Genomic DNA, 15,992 nt, shown 5'->3' with positions numbered 1-15,992 from the left:
CCAGGATGGTGGCAAGGAAAGGAAAATGTAACAACAGAAAGTGCCGGAGAACTGGGTTTGTTCAGCCTTTAGGAAGGCAGCAGAAGGGAAACTCTCTGCTGGTCCAAGCCACCTAACACAAGAGTGCTGAGAAGATGGAACCTGACTTTCCTCAGAGCTTGTCCTGGTTTCATCTGGGCTGGAGTTCATTTTACTCCTAGTAGCTGTTACAGTGCTGTGTTGTATTTAGGATGAGAACAGTGTTGATAACACATGAGTGTTTAGGCTGTTGCTTAGTTCCTACCCTAAGTCAAGTGCTTTTCAGTGTTCCCCTGCTCTGCCAGTGAGGAGCTGCACAGGAAGCCAGGAGGGAGCTGTGGGACACTGCAAAGGTTGATGTCTCAAGATATTTTAGGGTGCACGTGTGTGAGGCAGGGCAGGTTGGGCCTTGCCCTGGCAGTGCACCCCTAGAGCCAGCATCGCAGCCTGACAGAGCTGCCAACTGTCACATTGGAGAAAATGCCCCACACCCCATCCCTGGAGCCCCTAACCCAGCTCCTGAGCGGCCAAGTGACCAGAAGTCACACCTGGGAGAAGGGCCCAGGAAGGCCAAGCCTATTTTAGGCCAAATATGTGGCAAGCACATGTCTTGACCCTACCTCCTCTTGGAGTTTCTATCAGCTGAACATTGGTGGAACCCAGGAGCTGGTAGCTGTACGTGTCCTTCTCTGTATCATTTCGGTCCTCCTCCTTCTTCTAATTCCCTCTTTTTCAGTAACTTAAAATCAAATGGGCTTCGAGTTTGTGAAGTTGAGTGGGCTAAGTCAATGCTTTGAGAAGTGTTTTGTGTTGATTGAATGCTGCTTCTAGCCCTTTGCCAAAGTTCTCTGATTTTCTAAAGCTACCAGTAAAGCTATTTTGTTGTTTAGCCCTCTTGAGAAGATCTTGTTGGTCTTTCTCCCGTGTGTCTAAATGAACAACCATAAGCCCTGTTAAAAGCTTCATTGAGAGAGTTTTTTGGGGCCTTGCAGGAGCACAGCTGGAACAGCTCACCTGAATGGGGCAAAGGGATACTGCCTACTATGGGATGTCATCCTGGGTATAAAAGCTGGGGTCCATTCACCAGGAGACACTGCTTGGGGATGTGCTGGGCATTGCTCAGAGGGTGGTGCTTGTACTTCTTAGGTTTTATTCCTCCCTTTCATTTTCTTATCTCCCTTTTCATCGCTACTGTTATTGTTCTTATTTCAACTAATAAACTGTTCTTATCTCAGCCCATGGGTTTTGTATTTTTGCCTTCCTCCCCATCCCATGGGGGCAGGGGTGCTGAGTGAGCAGCTGTGTGGCACTTAGTGCCAGCCAGGGTTAGCCCATCAGAGAGGCACACAGAGAGGCACTACTGGGCATGAGCTGCAATATGGGAAGTTCCTATTAGATGCTATTTCTTTATTCCTCCATGAGGATGGTGAAACCCTGGAGCAGGGGCCCAAAGAGGCTGTGGGATCTCCATCTCTGGAGGTTATTCAAAACTTCACTGACAAAAGCCCAGAGCAACCAGATCTATTTCTTTTCTGCCTGGAGCATGAGGTTGTACTAGAGACCTCCAGAGGTCTTCCCTGAGAGCCTAAATTTTCTTCTGGATCTGTGTCACATACTGGGAAAAGCCCAAGTGCTTAGGTCACTAACCATAACATCACTTGTTTGAGCACTTGGCCCTGCTGGGGTCTCTATGCTATGCACAGCAATGGACATGTAGTTGTACAGCTGCTCTCTGCTATTTGGAAAGCTGCAGTTGTTTCTCAATGCTCTATATTATAGTGTACATTTTACACCCATCCTCTTCTTTATTTGCCTGTCAGTGTCAGGTTTATCAGCTTATCACAGGTTTTTATTGTGGGGATATTGAATTCACTCCTGTGCAAATATTGTAAAGAAATGGAGGGTTCATCGGGACTAGAAAATGAAATGAGAGTTATTTTCATCATCTAACTTTACTTGGAAATGCTGCCTTTAGCTTGGCAGAGCTGGCTCACATAGACTTCTTTCCTCTGCAGTTACCAAGTTTCACCTCTGGCCAGACAAACCAGCCAGACTTGAGGGACTTGTCAACTCAGCTGGACAAAGGAGTTTTGAACACGAAAGAAGACAAATTCTCTGCTGGAAGTAAGGCTTAAATAACTACTCAAAGTAACTACATATAATTACTCAACAGTAATCAGCTAGGATTTAACCAACTGGATTAAGCTTGCTAGTGCTTCTGCAATAAATCAATGAACTAATGGGCACAAACCCAAAAGGTTGGTCATTGTCCCCTAATCAATTACAGGTAAAACTGCCTGACCTTGCAGAGCATACTTTTCTCTAGTTGTTTCCCTGAACTAAATTATCAGTACTTGAAGAGGAATACTGATAATAGATCCCACACAGATCAAGACACAATACTACCGGAGCAAAAATTCAACACAATCTCAAAAAAAATGTGGTTTAAATCGTTTTTCAGCCCTGCCATGACCTTCCCCCACCCAATGGCACCACAACATAAAAATCATGCGTTACAAATGCCAGTTCATTCAAACACTTCCACATGGAAAAATGCAGTGATGGGTAGAGAGGCTGAAGTTACAGCAAGTCTGTGAATCTGCCACCCTGTGATGGCCTAAAAGCCTTACAAGGGCAATTTCCTCTGCTTTCTAGTCTTTGCAGAGAGCTTGCTTACATCCACCTAGAAAAATATTGTAGAAACATATAAACTGTGTCTACAAAAGTAAAAGAAACTGAATCACAGAGCATTAAGGCACCACTTTAACACAAAAAATTCACATGTAATAAGAGTAATGTAATTCACATGTAATAAGAACAAAAACCCCTAGGACTAGCAGGTAAGAAAAGCAAGGTTCCTCTTCTTCCATTATTTTGCTAGGAAACTCTTATCTGTCTAACCCCAGCAATAAAAGAGGGAACAAACAGTACAGGATCTGCTGTAACAAATTCAGGTACTCAAAAACTACACTGCCTGTGACCAGGCTGCATCTTGCACAACTACTCAATATGCAGAAGATCTCTGCACTGCAGAATAATATTAATCAGAGTCCTACACAATGGAACTGGTTACACTGAAAAGAAGGCATTTACAAAGAAAACAACACACTGAAGAGAGCTTAGCAATATCTGGCAGCCAAGAGAGATCAAAAGCAAATACTCAGGGCCTTGTAACCTCACACCAGGGCAACATTGCCACTGCAGATGAACAGAAAACATTGCTCAGCACAAAAATAATCTGGCCATTTTAAATTACAACCTGCTAGGCTGCTCCAAAGAGAATCTCAGCATAGGGGACTGAATGTTGTGGCCATATTTAGAGAGCCTGTGGAGCAGAAGATCTACAAACTGCACTCCTTGTGACAGATCCCTGTGCAGCACTGCTTTGGTCTCACAGGTCCCCAGGGCGCTCCCAGAGACACCGACCAAGAAGTGGGTAAGGACAGGGAGAATGCCTTTCAATTCAAAGCATCTGCTTCTGAGCCTCACACAGCCCCAGCTGAGCATCTAAAGAGAACACAATTCCTGGTTTCACCCCTAAGATACTTTCCAAACCTCTCTCTGCAGCAGCCCGCTGGATTTAATCAGGGATATTGGTTTACAAGTTCTGCAATTAAGGTTTCTATCAGAAAGGCAGACTGACAGGGACAGCCCAAGCCAAGCACCTCAAAAGCTATGCCAGAGCTGGTCTCACAGAGATGTGGCATTTTGATTAACCTCAAAGATCTCAGAGACAGGAAACTGAGTCTGGGTAGTACTGATGCTCCTTTGCCACTGAATGTTGCTCCACAGCAAATCCAGCACTGGGAAAAAAATCACAGAGGGAGCAGGCAGATCGCTGTCCATTTGTATTTCAAAGGGTTAGAAAATCATTGAGGAGATGGAAAAACATCTGCTCATCCAGATGTGACAGTACTCTCCCTTCCATATGTTCAATGATAGGAAACTATCACATTTTTTCTCCTCATGATTCAAAAACCAGGAGCCTCAGAGTCCTGGTTTACAGAAGCAATGAGGTTTTAAAGAAAGCCCCCATACTACCTTAAATCATCCCAACTACCACATGTCACTGCTCCCAGAGTGGCTTTGGGTCATGTAAGGTTTTCTCTGAGCAAACAGACCATGAAGTTCTATTTCGGGAGCATACCAAGTAGTCCCAAAATCCTAAATGAGAGGCCAAACCAACAAATGCACCCTCAGACAGGAGGGCAGATTAGAACCAACCCAATGCAAAATCCCAATAAACCCATGAAGTTTAAAGTGTAAAACCCCCAAGCCATATCTGCTGGAGATGTATAGGCATGAGCAACTAATGCTACCCACTGCTCACTAATGCAGACATTGCTTCAGAGGCTGAAACACAGAAAACCCAGCCAAAGCTGTTCTTGCTCTCTGGATATGCAAGTTACTCCTTCACTTAGCCATACAGATCTTATTTCCATTTACTTTTTAATGTATGTGACCCAAAGGCTTGTCTACATAGCAAAACACTGGCAGGTCCAATGCACCAGCAACTTCCTCTGCTGGAGACGATCTGCAGGAAGAGTTTTGTCACTGCAGCTTGGGCTTGGTTTCAAAGTGCTTGACTGCAAAGTAGAAAATCCCATTATGTTAAAATTGTGTGCAAATGCACACACACCTCACTTAAAGACAGTTTTACAGTAGTGGTTAAGGGAATAAAATGAGGGCTTGGCACAAAAATAGTATTCTGACAGAGAAGCTGTATTCATGCACAAATTCACGGTGCAGATGTGCCCTAACTGTCCCTGAAACAGTTTCTGAATTTGTTATTGGTAAGATTTTCAACCCTAGTAGTGTAATTCTCTACTAGCTTCTCTAGAAGCAACAAGACAATGTAAGGCAAACAGTGCTCCACAAGGATTAAAATAAAAAGCTACCTTGTGGTGCTCTGATTAGAAGTGGCCAGATAGAGTAGCACCAGACAGAATATCCTGAGTCCAGCTGGGTTTTCAGCATCTCCAACCATCTCTCTGGGTATCCTGCTCCAGCACATGACCACCCTCAGAGCAGAAAACTACACCTGGTGTTTATCAGAAGGTTCAGAGACTCTTCTAGAGAGTCATTACCTGACTAGTGCAGGAAGGACATCGTGAGGGACCCACCTGGAGCTGTGTTCCCTATGTGGCTATTCCACAAACTGTCCCAGAAATCCTAACTGTTGGCAACAGCCTGCAGTCCACACCAACCAGGAGCTGCTGCACTCAGAGGTCAGGCTGTACCCAAACCAGGTCTGCAGTATGGCCAACCTTCTCTATCCCAAACTCTGCTGAACTCTAGTTACTTGCAAGATTCTGATCACAAGTTCTGGAAAGAGCAGCAGCTCATTCGTGAGTCCCGTAAGGCTGGTGTGACACCTAAATAGAAAACAATAAAGTTGCACTGTTTAAGAGGGATTGTAATTTTCAATTCTACCAGAAAAGTACAGAGGAATTTTAGGCAATATTTCTCCCTTGCTTTTCATCTGGAAATCCATTAATTGATTGTATCACCTATGGCAATACCAAAAACTTACTCTACCCACCAACTGTTGGAAAAAGGCAGTATCTCCCTTCCTGAAATGTTTCTCACCTCTTTGCAACACTCACAGTGAAAACATACACAATACGTGATTCCCCATGCTCTCAACCCAATTTCTTATTTTAACTTTACCATTTATTTCAGTAAAGCATTTGGGGATTAACCTTCAACCAAAAAAAGCTAAATTCCTCACAGAACAGCTTGATTTGTAAAAACATGGCTGAAGTAATGTGTCATTCTTACACAGGATAGCTGATGCACAGCCAATTCTGCTTCTTCTGTCTTTTCTGTCCCTTCCCTGAATATTTACTAACTGCTTTGCCAAGGGGCTTTTCCTAGTTCCATACACCACCACTCCCTCTCCCCAGTTACCAGCATCATCCTGTACACAAGTGTGGGTGTTTATTCAAGCATTTGGTATTCTCAACAACCTTCCAGAAATAAACACAAGTATTAGTCAACACCTTGCACATTTTCTGATGCTAGTCCTGCTTTAGTGATTTCAGCTCATGCTTTTCAAGCATTCCCTGCCCTGGATGCAGCACCTATTGGCAGTGGCCAGCATGACAGCATTGTTTGTGGTACTCTAAAATCCATCATTACACCCAGTCCTACCCTCACTCAATGCAGAGCAGTTTGAAGTGTGCAAACAAACAGAAAAATCTCAATCACAGCCTTACTTGCCCTCATGGCAGTGTGTCCAGACCTCAGACACCCACTCTGCTCCTCTCTGGGAGCTTGTGTACCCAGGCCTTTCACAGATCACAAGTCCTCACAATGACCTGGGCCGATTTCTTCTTTGCACAGCTCAGCTGCATCTTTCACAATCCAGAGCATTCAAAAGAGGCCTTATCAGTCCTCCTCTTGGGAGAGCTGAAATGTGGAAAACTATGTGACCTTCAAAAATAATTCACTGGCTTTTACCTAGAGGCAATCTGTCACAAACATTGAGTAACTCATTTCACAAGGCCTGCAACAGTCTCACCCTCAAATTCAATTCAATCTCTGGAGATTTTGTACAAAGGCAAAGGTGCAGACTCATAGGGCCACAACATTATCTCTGAAGCATGAGCCCTGGTGATAAGGATCCTACTCACTGCTTCAGCAGGTGCTTCCTCAGCCCAAGTGGCAATCCTGCAGAAAGGAACATCCCTAAAAATGTATATTGTACTATAACACATAAACTGTACCTGGCAATAGCTGGCTTTGCCTGAAAAAGGAAATCCATGCACAATGCCCTTCGGCCAATGGCAGTTCTCAGTTCCTCAAAGGCAGATTTAGAAATTCCTTGTTTACATCCCTCCATAGCAATCTTTTTAGCAGAAGCCTGCCTCCTTCAGCCAGGAACAGCTGCATCAAGAGCGCTCCTTTCCACCCTCATTAAGAACAGGCACATCACTTCACACTTTGCCTTCAGGACAGTGAGGTACATGAAAAATTCGTTAATAGTTTCCCTATACCTCCCGCTGTCCACTTTTGTGCATTTCTCTACTAGTCAACCATTTTACTTGGAGACTCTGTCATGCTTCAGTGCTCCATGTCCTCTGGGAGGCAACCTCATTTTTGAGTCAGATGCTGCTCCCTCTATTCCTTATTTTCTAATCAGTATCACTAGATTGCACAGACCAGTGGACCAATAGTTCAGTCCAAGTCTCCTCATTGTCCTTACATCCTGGCAGACAAAATAGTCCCTGTTGTTGGATCTCACTTGAGTTGCAGAATGTAACAACTTTCTGAGCTGGATGACTTAACATGACATCACATATAGATGGAAGCTGAAGAGAAAACTATAAAAAGCATTTACAACTTTGGATTCTAATAGTTAACATGCACTTTTAGTACTTCCAAATGGCTTTTTGCCTTACCTTGCAGCTTTTTCAGGACAGCCACTTCCATCTTGAGAACTTGCTTGGGCTGCTGAGCTGATTCCACCTTCAAGGCCACATTCTCACGGGTCAGCAAATCCATTGCCTCATAGATCTCCCCAAAGCCACCTCCACCGATCTTCTTCAGCTGCAAAAGTACAAAGGGGTTTGCTACAATGCACACCAGAGGGATCAGCAAGCTGCCTCTCACAGAGCCAGCTCCTCGACTGTGTAGGGAGAGCAAGCTCAGCTCCCAATCTGTGCTGTGCCTGAATCCCTTCACTGCACAGCTTGGCAAAAGTCCAGCTACCCACTTGACAGTGCTATGTATAAATTCTTTGCTCTAACAACGAAGAACAAGCCTAGCAAGCAATGACAGGTGATACTTTTTTAAAAGCAAATGATAATGCCTATTGCCTCCATGATGTTCTTGCCAAAATTCAAGGAAAGACCCTTCAAGGAGATAGCAGAACCACTGTCATTCCCCACCAACAAATACATCTCTGTGGTAAAACATAACCATGGTAGTTGGAACTAATCTTTCAAGAAGTAAGTTAAATGAAGTTTACATCTCATTCAAAGACTTTAAACACAGAACAAAACATCCACTGGAATCTTTTACAAGATTTTTTACCTGCTCTGGTAGTGAAGTTACTTCAGTGTCACATTTCAAAGAACTACTAACAGCAGTTCTGTACAAGCCACCAGTACAACTCCATTCTTTCTCAGTCTCTTTATCTCTTTAGTTTGAAACCCAACCAAATTATGCCTTTTGTGTCTCTGAGCAAAATTAAAGACTGGTTCCACAATAGGAATCCATGACTTCAGTTGACATAAACTCAAAGCTAAAGATGTCTAAGATTCAGCATATCTGATATGCACCTTCTAGAGACAGATTGTCTGCCTGTTCTAGAGTAGCCTCCCATTCAGAGAGCAAGCCAGGATCCTCTGCCTTTCCTGGAAGGTGATTCCTTGATCCTCCTTCTGCTGAGACTTGACAGCATATGTGCACATAGTTACATATAATCACGTATAATAAAGACTCCTCTTGTGTTGCAAGAGTCAATGTCTGTGCCAGGAAAGTAATTTTATATTTGTTTCTCTTAGATATATTTAAAGCCTACTGTGCTGCCCAGGAGGAAATTCAGGTTTACACTGAATAACACTGAACAGTTAAGAGAGGAAAAGAAGTTTCAGTCAGACAGATAGTCAAACATGGATCTTACACAATGTTTAATCAGGTTTCGATGATATTTTAGTGTCTTCTGTACCACCAAAGGCCTGTCCTGTGCATCTGTCCAGTCTGTTGAACAAAGGGCCCTGCCTGCCAAGAGCAGGGCTCTTTCCTCTCAAAGGTGACCAAAATAATTTGCTTTTCTGGCTTCCAGATCAAGAAGAACAGTTCCACTTGAAGAAGGAAGTGTTTTCCATATTAACAGCCTGACAGCCAGCCTTGTCTCTGAAGCTATTACTTGATAACCCTTTGAAAGCTGCTGTCCAGAGCAACTTCTTGTCATTTTTCCTCATGACCTTCCAGGGGGCTAAACAGGCACATTTATGCAGTAAACAGCCAATAACTAGGTCACCACAGATTATTCATAAATTATTACAGTGCAGCCCTACTTCCATTTGGAAATTCACACTAAGTGAGCTGGCTATTAAAAATCTTTCTTTCAAAACAGTGCTACATTCAGCATAGCAACAACACGTCAGCTAATACCTCAGGATTCAGTAGACAAGATCTTCTGTTGTCTGATATATTAATGAGAAAGGAAAGGGACAGTAGAAGCTATGGAAGGCAAAAAGGTAAACTGGGAACTGGAGGGACAATATTGAGTCTGCACACCTGGCAAAACAGCCAAACTGGAGGACACATAAAGGTCTACAGAGAAACAAATGGGAGATCACACAAGATCAAGATCAAAGCTTCTGCTGAATCAGAAAACTGATTTTACACACACATTCCAGCCAATGGAGGGCTGTCAAAGCTGCCTTTGTTTCCTTGCATCCTTGCTCACACTCTTAGGGAAATTATTCTCTGGCATACTTTTCCCAGCACACCAGATGGTACCATCCATTCAACATCACCACTAGCACTGCCATACTTCTTGATTTTTCAGCAACAATGAGGCTGCAGCAGCCATTTCCTTTGCTTTGGTCCAGTGCAAGCTGTTGTAAGTCAAGGTCTTGGAGCTTATGTCACATCCATTGCCTCATTGTCTGGGTGCTCCATGGGAGTTCACTTTCTAAGGTGAACTTGGTACAGCCTTCTGTTGGGCACAAAGGAGAGATGGGTACATACCACTCAAAAAACCCCAAACCAGTAATGAAATTGCAAACACAAAGTCAAGGAGGAGAATGAAGCATCTAACTAGAATCACCTAAGTGGTAATCAAGAGTCATCACCCATGTTCAGCCTCACTGCCTTGGGGATATTCTCTTCTGGTCCTGCCACAGCCCACTTACTGTTCTGACTGGGATACAGGCTGCCAACACCAGCAGGATTCATCCCACCTAATGCACGAGCCCCTGTGTGAGCTGGCTGTCCACGTGTCTATTCCAGGCTGTGGAACCAAGTGAACAGTTCATCTGATCAAACAGATAGGTATTTGGACTTGGACACAGACCATCAGGAGTTACACAGCACACAAATGCCTCCCTTTGAAGTCTCCTTTAAATATTCTGAAATATTTTTGATTTATCCTGAAAAAGACTCTTGTAGCACAATCTTCCAGAGCTTACTAAAAAAAACCCCAAAACAACAACAGCAACACGCAGCCTTCTCACTAAGCAAAAATCAGTACTTTCAGACACAGTTCAAAAAACCAAGGCAACACACAACCCCAGCCAAAAATAACCTTGAATACAAATTTCATCTTTTATTCCAGAAGCATGTACAACACCACTGTTCTGAACAAAGTCTGCCTTCCAAGGATATTATATAAAGACCAGACCTTCTCAGGGTAACATTCCAGGACCAGGGCAGGAATGGTTTGGCGTCAGGATTGGTGGCAATGTAAAGAAATGTGCACTCTAAATCCAGAGCAAAGCACCAAATGGAAAGTCAGCAACCTTTAGTGAACTCAGCCAGGGTCAAGGCTGTCATCCACAGGCTTCAGAGATTTGACAAGGTCAAACAGTGACCACTGTGGCTGTCTCCTAGGAGCACTTGTACAGCCAAGCCTGCAACTCCTGCAGCTCAACTCAATGGGCTACTTGATCCAGAAAAGGCCAATAGGCCTCCTCTGACTTAAGAGCTGAGGAAGAGTCGACCTTTAGTCACCAAACTCTCCAGAGTCCACTCCACTTGCTTAAGAGGACTGGATCTGATCTCAAGGGAAATGAACTCATGTACAACAGGTATGAACTGAGAAGCCAATCAAGAACTCAGCCAGCCACATTCTAAATCATCTGAAGACCTGACAAAGCCCACTTAAAGCAATTCAGAGTGAGACCAAAGCAGGCCCTAAGTCTGACAAAGAACCTTCCTTGTCCCAGGTTCCCTCTTGGAATAATAAATTGCCTTTCTAAACAAGACAAGGTAAGAATCCACTAAAGTTTTGTGAGGTTTCTGGCAAGGTTTCCAAAATAAACTGGAGAGCTTCAGATCAAGAAGCTCAGAAACCTGAAAGAAAACAAAACATGGATTGCACCTAGGAAAAGAACATACACATGTACAGGAGTCATCACTTGTGTTCAAAGCTCAGTGCAGGAGCTGCCAACTCTGTCTTGCTAATAAGTGTCAGTTATAATAAGTGAATCTCCAGTAAAAGGCATTTATGTGAAATAAAGAGATACATCAAAATTCAGCTTTAACATCCATACCTAGTTCAAAGCAAGTACAAGTTACATTTCACTTTGCTCCCTCCCCTGAACAAAACTGTTCACATCACTCAGAGCACACGTGGATCAAGACCCTCTGGGGACTCAGCAAAATGTGGTTCCAGTATTGCCTAAATTTCATCAAAAGTATCTGCAAGTAAAGAATGATGATTACAAAGAATACTTCTAAATCTACAAATTTTGATAAAAACCATAAGCACACCCTGTCCATGTCTTTTTTCATAAATAAGAACAAAAATGTTACTGCTGTCAGACAGCCAAACTTTACTGACTTCAAGTGACAGGAAAATGAACGACCAACAGGCTAACTGCACAGAACCAGCATCTTCATTTGTCAAAGCTCTGTCAGCCAGCAGAAAGGAGGAAAGAAGGAATGGAATTCAAGGAATACATTACACCAATCTAAAATTAGAAATCGGCTCAATAATGGAAGTATGCCAGCACGAAGAGCTACAAGGTTCAAGCAGATGCCCACCCAGAGACAGTCAGAGACACTGGGAGGACAAATTACACAAAAGACCTTCTGGCAGTTGCACCCCAGCATCACATAAATATGCCACACACCTGCTTGAGCAGGATCCATCACCCACAGCAAAGATTGGACCATACAGATGGCACATGCTGGGCTAGATTCAGGAAGATCTGTGACAAAAGGAAAAAATGCTACTCCTGATACTACAACTGTATGCTCACTTTAAGGTACAGTCCCTTTTTCCTTGGCCACTTGATTCTGTGCTGTCCATTTCCTTGGGCCACCAGAAGTATTTTCAGAGCTTTTCCAGATTATTCCAAGCCCCCCACAGCTCGTGGTTCTGACTGGTCTCACACGAGCTTAAAGTAAGGGAAAGGCAGAGAAGGGCTGCCTAAAAGGAAAGGGTCTGCACTTCACTCTTTTTTTTTTTTTTTGGAATGGGGGGAATTACTGTTCAATCAAGGCTCACCATGCACAAGTCAGCTAGCACATGGTCAAATTCTGAGTAGAGCTGGGAAAAAAGGATTTCTCATTGCTATTTACAGCCTTTAGCAAGTCATGTCATTTCTCAGAGCCTTCAAGTGGGGCAATGACCTCACTGCAGTATTTAAGGCTACTGTGAGACATTATAAAACATAAAAGGTCATTCCTCTAATTAGAGGGAGTTGTTGTTGACAATACAGCTGCACATTTCTATCTTTTCTAAGGCAGAGTTAGTGGGCAGAGCTTCTAGTGGGGCCCAGTCACAGATTCATGCAACAATGAAGCACTAAATTCCACACTTAGTGCCTCTACCAACTTAAAAATTGGTTTGAAATGTTCCCTGTAAGCATCACCAAGCTTATTTTAGACTTTATTTGGAGGTTTTGGTGCTTGTAAGAGTTCTGCTGTTGCCAAGAACGAAGTTACTTTGTTTAGACTCTGTTACAAAAATACTCCCATCATTTACAGACGTTTTAGCACTCCTCTCTATGAAGGAGCAACTCCAGGATTGATGAATAGGGAATGGTACAAGCTAAAGTTAGCCAAGGTAAAGGAGAACAGAGAATCCCAGAATCACAGAACTGTTCAGGCTGGAAGAGCCCTCTGCCTCGACAGGGTCACCTGGAGCTGGTGACACAAGAAGCCATCCAGGTGGGTTTGGAATGTCTCCAGAGATGGAGACTCCACAGTCTCCCTGGGCAGCCTGTTCCAATCCTCTGCCACCCTCAATGTGAACAAGTTCTTCCTCATGTTAAGGAGGAATGAGTATTAGCAATCATCCACCCGAAGCAAAGGCATCAGGAGAGTGCTGAAATTCAGCTTGGCAAAGAACAAGCACCAATCTGACCAAATTCAGGCTATGGGGAAATTTCTGTTTGTGCAGGGAGAGACAGATAAAAGCTGCAATCATTATTTTCTGAGACACTGGTAAGCACAGGGCATGTTTCAAGTCCCCTATGTCAGTTAACCTGCCCATGGATCATCCCTCCAAAACAAGTACAGATCCCATCCAGAGCTGCAGGAGCTCAGCAAAGATTTCCTTCAGCTGTGACAGAAAGCTTTGGGAGGGGCAAAGGGGTTGTCTCCATTTTGGTGTCTAATCACAGAAAAAAACTGAGCTTCTCCATCTGCTCTCAAGAAGCCAGGAGAATGAGGAACAGTTTGAATTGCTTAAATATAAATAGGCTGCTCAGCAATTGGCCAGAGAGAAAAGTGAAGGCTGAGGAGAATGCTGGAACAAAGTGAAGAGAGGCAATGGGGAGCAACAAGAACAGGGCTGGGTCTAATGAAAGCATAATATTTTGTCTGAAGTGGGCTATTGAAAAATAACCTACCCACAGCCTGGAACTGAAGTGAATTCAGAGTCCCAAGATTTTTTAGTCCTCTGCTCTCCACACTCCACTGCAAAACTCACAGGGCCACTGTACCACAGCCAGTCAGCATAAAGAACAACTCAGTGCTATTACTGCAAATCACCTGCAGTTCAAACTAGTGAGGATTCTGCTGGGAGTTTAACAATTCAGAGAGTGCTGGTAATCCCAGTTAAAAATTGAGACGATGCTATACGTGGGATTTAAATGTTTTTTCAGCATTTTAAAAGCAAAGCCTGTCCAGCTTGCACAACAGGTGAGATAAGAACTAAAACTCTTAACATATGATGATATAATTTTAAGAAGTATCTCAATAAATTTACACAGAAGTTGAACCAGCTAGTTAATCATGGACTTTCTGACTCTTGAAGTAGCTGACATTCCAACCCAAAACATTTGGTTTTACATTACTTTATTGTAATGCAATTTATTTATAGTCCTGTCTGTAGTATTCTTTGCCACAGTCATTTGAAATCTAATTTTCTACTAGAACACTACTCAGTCTGCTGCAACAGTTCAATCCTACATAAAAATCCTTGGCAGATTCAGCCTTCTGAAAATACCACTCGAAAACCCTTCTCCCTGCAGTATCTTGCTGACATGTCAAACCCTACCACTCCAGTGTTGCTTGCCAGAGGCCAGGATTAAGCAGGGAAGTTGACTCTCCACTGCAGGAGGAGGAGGAGGAGGAGGAGGTTTGTTTGGGCCATTAAAGCCAGAGCTACTCACCACTTTCCAGCGATCTTTGACCACGTAGTTGGTCGGGAGAATGTCGACCTGCTCCCCTCCACCACTCATGTTTGGTTCGTCCTTGATGACTGCTGCTAGGCACTGCATTTGCCAGCCAGAGAGTATTTCAGTAGCTCCCAGTTTAAATGAGCCATTTATCTGGGGGGGGAAAAAAAAAGGAGCAGGGGGAGTGAATGACAGAATTATTACAGGTCGCAGTACAAGTACATGCTGCATTCTCACAGGTTTTGCTTGGGACTAAATCAGAGCCAGCCTCTTAGGAAAGAAGGCAAACTCACCCTGCAAACACCTGAGCTCACTCCGTGCATAACCTGACAGACACAACCCTGTTCCCAGTCAGCAGCACAAACTAAAGGGTGACAACCAGCAGCTACACCATGCAGGAGTCCAGAGCTCTTGGGCTTGACAATGCAACGAGAATCCAACACCAAAATGTTTCAAGGGTTCTCATTGTTACCAGGTGAAGAAGTAGTCTTGCTTTAGCAGAGCAGCTGCTACCTCAGCAGCTTTTATGGTTTGCATTGGATTACATCCAACACAAATCAGAAAGGTTTGCCAGGTATTGCATTCAATAAGCCTAAAAAGTCAGAATAGGGTGGAAGGACTGTGCAGGGCCAGGATTACAGACACATCACTGTAATGAACAGCCAAGCAGAGCAGATTGGGGAACGTTAGAAAAGGCTCCAGCCAGGCACCAGTTAGTCTTCCTCATACCCTACACACAGTGCTAAAGATGATCAAATTAAAATACAGAGAGATAACTTGTGCCTGTGGCATTCATCTTGCCCCTTTTTCCTGCTTTTATATGGAGCTCCAGATAGCCTATGTTGATATTAATTTGAAGGGGGTTTTGTTATAAATCTTCAGCAAAAATGACTTTCAGAAACACATTAACTCAGCTTTCCTAGAAGAAAATGAATGAAACAGGACTAATAAAAGATCTTGCTCAGATATTTTACTGGCTTTAGAAGTAGGCTGTATCTTTTACTAAGCATGGATCTTGGCAATTTTATTGTCATTCCCCAAAAATATGAATATCTTCCTTTCTAAAAATGAGTGTTACTGTGCACTCTGGTTGCAAACTTAGATTAACAACATAAATACCAAATTTTTTAAAAACACTAGAGCTGGTCACTCAACCATCACATTTCTTCAGGTTCAAAAAAAGGCAAAAAAAATGACCAGTTAATTATGAGCTCAAGTAGAGAAAATAACTCATTCCCTAGCAATAAAAGGACTGAGAGGGAAGGCTGTGAAGGGGCCAGTATGTAATGTGCACAAGGAAGCAGCACACAGAAGTATGTCAAAAGTGCAAGACAAAGGATGATCAAATAAAACATGAACAAAAGATCTCAGAGATCTTATAAAAATCTTCACAAAAGAAGATTTCATTCCAGATATAGAAGATAACTACATGAAAAAAAAGAGCAGCAGACTAACTCAGCAAGAGGGCTGCTGAGAAATGTTCAATTCAACATCTGCTAAAGGATAATCAAAATAATAGAAAAGAAATAAGAAAAAAAAATGGGTATTAAAGAGATTCAGAAGAAAGGTGCTGCAAAATGTTCCAAATTCTCACTGAAAGAGTCCTGCGTCTGTATGGGGTAGCTGTGCTTTCAATCATTGGGTACAGAAGTAAGAAACTGGAAAGAA

At 43.2% G+C, this 15,992-nt stretch overlaps 1 protein-coding gene across 1 annotated transcript in view; it reads right to left on the bottom strand.

Annotated features, from left to right (window-relative positions):
• TTBK1 (tau tubulin kinase 1) overlaps positions 1–14,486 on the bottom strand; it is an 88,495-nt gene extending 74,009 nt beyond the window's left edge. Inside the window, exons 1-2 of the mRNA XM_031058296.1 lie at positions 14,319–14,486; positions 7,422–7,569 (exon numbers count right to left, since the gene is read on the bottom strand). Coding sequence (XP_030914156.1) covers positions 7,422–7,569; positions 14,319–14,426 — 256 coding nt within the window. The 5' untranslated portion in view covers positions 14,427–14,486. The remainder of the gene's footprint in view (positions 1–7,421; positions 7,570–14,318) is intronic.
• Positions 14,487–15,992: the final 1,506 nt, after the last annotated feature.

This window comes from Geospiza fortis, unplaced genomic scaffold (assembly GCF_000277835.1).
Source record: "Geospiza fortis unplaced genomic scaffold, GeoFor_1.0 scaffold275, whole genome shotgun sequence".
Lineage (NCBI taxonomy): Eukaryota > Metazoa > Chordata > Aves > Passeriformes > Thraupidae > Geospiza > Geospiza fortis.
This window is presented reverse-complemented; position numbering and strand designations above follow the sequence as displayed.